The sequence below is a fragment of the Telmatherina bonti genome, assembly GCF_933228915.1.
Source record: "Telmatherina bonti genome assembly, chromosome: 8".
Lineage (NCBI taxonomy): Eukaryota > Metazoa > Chordata > Actinopteri > Atheriniformes > Telmatherinidae > Telmatherina > Telmatherina bonti.
This window is the reverse complement of record NC_136626.1, coordinates 5,700,904-5,705,283: the sequence shown is the minus strand read 5'-3', so window position 1 is coordinate 5,705,283 and position 4,380 is coordinate 5,700,904. Positions and strand designations below refer to the sequence as shown.

The 4,380-nt window shown below is 49.6% G+C and overlaps 1 protein-coding gene across 1 annotated transcript; it reads left to right on the top strand.

The window, feature by feature from the left end:
• Positions 1 to 1,174: 1,174 nt before the first annotated feature.
• On the top strand, positions 1,175 to 3,632 carry gorab (golgin, rab6-interacting; the record flags this gene model as incomplete). The annotated part of the gene is made up of 5 exons (XM_079245163.1): positions 1,175 to 1,326; positions 1,433 to 1,772; positions 2,230 to 2,331; positions 2,402 to 2,542; positions 3,044 to 3,632. The coding sequence occupies exons 1-5, from the start codon at positions 1,272 to 1,274 to the stop codon at positions 3,630 to 3,632; spliced, it is 1,227 nt and encodes a 408-aa protein (XP_079101289.1). The 5' UTR covers positions 1,175 to 1,271.
• Positions 3,633 to 4,380: the final 748 nt, after the last annotated feature.

The window sequence follows — 4,380 nt, the reverse complement described above, 5'->3', positions numbered from 1 at the left end:
ATCATGATGAGAATCTCCCGTTCCACCTCATCACCATGAGAATCTCCCGTTCCACCTCATCATGATTACATTCTCATGTTCCACCTCATCACCATGAGAATCTCCCATTCCACCCCATCAGCAAGAGAATCTCCCTGTTCCACCTCATCACCATGAGAATCTCCCGTTCCACCACATCATGATGAGAATCTCCCCTTCCACCTCATCACCATGAGAATCTCCCGTTCCACCTCATCATGATGAGAATCTCCCCTTCCACCTCACCATGATGAGAATCTCCCGTTCCACCTCATCATGATGAGAATCACCCCTTCCACCTCACCATGATGAGAATCTCCCCTTCCACCTCATCACCATGAGAATCTCCCGTTCCACCTCATCATGATGAGAATCTCCCCTTCCACCTCACCATGATGAGAATCTCCCCTTCCACCTCATCACCATGAGAATCTCCCATTCCACCTCATCATGATGAGAATCTCCCCTTCCACCTCACCATGATGAGAATCTCCCGTTCCACCTCATCACCATGAGAATCTCCCGTTCCACCTCATCATGATGAGAATCTCCGTGTTCCACCTCTTCATGAGAATCTCCCGTTCCACCACATCATGATGAGAATCTCCCGTTCCACCTCATCATGATGAGAATCTCCCGTTCCACCTCACCATGATGAGAATCTCCCGTTCCACCTCATCATGATGAGAATCTCCCGTTCCACCACATCATGATGAGAATCTCCCGTTCCAACCTCATCATGATGAGAATCTCCCGTTCCACCATCAAATATGGTTAAAAGAATAAATAACACCAGATATTTTTTATTGTGATTTATTTAAGAATTGATTTGGTTCTATATTATTTGACATATTTTGAAATTATCTTCTTTTCTTCTCGTTATATTTGTTTTACTATTTGTTGTTATTATTATTAGAAGCTGTTTTCCCTTTTATCACTCAAATAGACAAATTAATTTAAAAATGTTAATATTTAAATATACCAAAATACATTTTTACAATATTTCATTTTAAGGGAGTATAAATTTGTCTAATTCAGATTTAACTTTTATGTGAGAAATTATCGCTTATTTTGTTCAGGCGCACGATGGACCTACTATTTTAGCCGGTCTGGTTGGGGTCCTAAACGTGGCATTTGTAAACAAAGATGGCTGCAACACATGATTCTTCGTGGAGTTGTTCCTTAGAGTTTTTCCTCTGTAGATAAATGAGAATATTTTCAGTATTCTTCTTGTTTAGGTGTGATGCAGCAGAATGAGCGGCTGGGCGGGATTTTCTGACGCAGAGCTGCGGAGGATGCAGCAGAAAGGTGAAGTTCATCGCGATCAGCTTCATCAAACCTTTCCTGTTTGCTGACTTTTAATCCAGAACTGTGCTCTGTCGGTGTCCGGTAACAGCGTCCTGTTTCATTCCAGACCCAGCGGTTTCAGCAGCCGCACCCCGCGGCCGCAAGCCGCCTGCCTCCAGCCGGAGTCGGCAGCAGCTGCAGCGGGAGAGAGCTCTGCAGCTGGCCGCCGGCAGGAACCACGGAGCCGGCTTCCCCGGAGCCGGCTTCCCGGCTCTTCCGCCGGAGCAGCAGCTCAACACACCGCCGCTGAAGGAAGAGCTTCAGCCTGCAGCCAGGTCAGCAGCTCCGGCTGTCAAACAGCAGGAACAGCAGGAGCTGCCGGAGGCCAAACTGGAGGAAAAGCAGCAGAAAGCCGCAGGAGAGGCGAGCCTGGTGGTCCAGGAGCTGGAGAAGCAGGAGGTGGAACTGTTAGTAGCATCTTCTGTTATTCCTCAACACAGCTTCATCTCATTTTGTTTGTTTCTAGATGTATGTAAACATGTTCATGTTTCATAACGGATCGATGATGTGACTTTCATCCATGATGGAGGTGGAACTAGTGTGACCCGGTTCACACGACCCGTTCTGTGTGAAACTCTGGAGAAATCTGAGTGATTTTCATCTTGATGTTTTCAGGTCCTAATTCTGAAATTGGGATTATTATGTAAACAGACGTACGAACCGTTTGGCATCTTTTCTTCGTCTCTTCGTCTCGCTGAGGGATGAGGTTCAGGTTTCCAGGAACAGTAATAATTCATGAGCATCAGATACTGGTCTGAAGGCAGAGAATCGTGTTCAGGCTGCGTGACTTTCATGGGTTCAGAGTGTGAATGCTGAATTGTTTCAGTATTAAGTCAAACTTAGTGTTTTTGTTTGACATCCCAGACGAGAGAGGACGCGTCTGGAGCAGCTGCAGCAGGAGCAAAAACTCATCGAAGAAAGGAACAAACGCAAAAAAGCTCTGCTGGCGAAAACCATCGCTGAGAAGTAAGTAGAGGCTGTTGGAGCTGGAAGGAATCATCAGAACTCCCCCTGAAAGACTCGTTTTCGTCCGCAGATCCAAACAGACTCAAGCAGAAGCCGTGAAGCTGAAGAGAATCCAGAAGGAGCTGCAGGCGTTGGATGACATGGTGTCCAACGAGATCGGCATCCTGAGAGGAAAGATAGAGGAGGCCAGCTGGGAATACACCGCGGCCAGGTACAGGCGGCGCATCGGCTGCTCAGCCGGAAGGAACGCCACATTTTCTCCCCGCTGATTTAAAACAAGGAGTTTGGTCTTCAGATAAGAATCTGAGGATGCTTAGATCAAACTAATGAATAATTCACATAATTCTTTTCATTAATAATAAATAAGTAGAATAAACTACTTTTATTTCAGGGAAAAAAATTTCACCATAGAATTAAATAAATTCAATTTCATATGAATAAACGATCATCTAAAAGTTGAATCAGAGCTTTAATATTTCAGGCAGATTGACGTAAATTATCACCTGATTATTTCACATAATTCAGCTTTAATCACACAAGTCAACAAAGCAGCGTTGCAGACGGAATCAGCTGACCGGTCCAGTTAAAACCACATTAGTGCTTCATCGTAACTGTTCATACGATCCAGTTAAGATCGTTTTCTCTTGTGGTTTAAGTTTTTCAAGAGAAGCTTAAACCGAAGATCGTGCATTCAGACTTGTCTCCCCGACAGGAAGCGCTACGAGAAGGCCGAAGCCGAGTACGTGACGGCCAAGCTGGACCTGCACAGGAAGACGGATCTGAAGGAGCAGCTGACGGAGCATCTCTGCACCATCATCCAGCAGAACGAGCTGCGGAAAGCCCGCAAGCTGGAGGAGCTGATGCAGCAGCTGCAGCTGCAGGCCGGCGAGGAGGAGCTGGGCGGGCGGGAGGCCGGGCGGGGGGGCGGGCGGGAGGGCGAGGGCGAGCGGGAGGACGGGCGGGAGGGCGAGGCCGAGCGGGAGGCCGGGCGGGAGGGCGGGCGGGAGGACGGGCGGGAGGGCGAGGGCGAGCGGGAGGACGGGCGGGAGGCCGGGCGGGGGGGCGGGCGGCAGGGCGAGCGGCAGGGCGGGCGGGAGGACGGGCGGGAGGGCGAGGGCGAGCGGGAGGGCGGCGGGGAGCCGGAGACAAGGACACGCTCAGCACAAATGACCAAGAACTGCAACACGGCGGGGGAGAAGGTGGAGGAGGGGGGAGGGGGGCGTGTCCCGCAGGAAGACATTACAACTGTAGAAAATGGCGCTCAGGGTGAAGGTTTGACCATTTCCGTGGAAACACGATGACCAGGGAGATGCTGAGCGTCTTGATGTTCCTGACGTCTTCTTTATGTCGGAGAAACGGTTTGGGGGTCCCGGCTTATCGGGTCGGAACCATCCGCAGAAAACTCGTTTTTCATCTGGTTTTTCCTCACAAGCAGCTGTAAGCCCAGAAGTTCTGATCTAGTTGTGTTGTGTTCTAGTTCCTGTCCAGATGATCCCAGGTCCGGGTTCTGGGGAGGATCCGTTCCTCCATCAGACCCTGTTTCCAGGTCCAGTTTTTGGGTCATGTGACCTCTTGAAGCCGCATTTCCATGGAGACCAGATCTGATGAGGCTTCGGCCATCAGCAGATGGATCAGCTGAAGGTCCAGATGGATCTCTGGACCTTTTAAGTTTTAAAAAGAGTTTTAAGTCCAGTATAAGGACTTGTGGACCGGATCAGGACTTCTGGGCCGTTCTGCGCTTTCAGCTTCTCGGAAAGTCTCATCAAACTCCGACGTTTTCCAGAAACACCTAATTATTTTAGACGTCTTATAAAGATTCCGAATAAATCAGGTCTGATCTGTCCGGTTCTGACTGACTGGCTCCAGGTCCTGGACCGGAAAACCAGGAAGCGTCCTGGACCGGAAAACCAGGAGGCGTCCTGGACCGGAAAACCATTAGGCGTCCTGGACCGGAAAACCATTAGGCGTCCTGGACCGGAAAACCAGGAGGCGTCCTGGACCGGAAAACCAGGAGGCGTCCTGGACCAGTGGGTCCCAGTAACCAGTAGA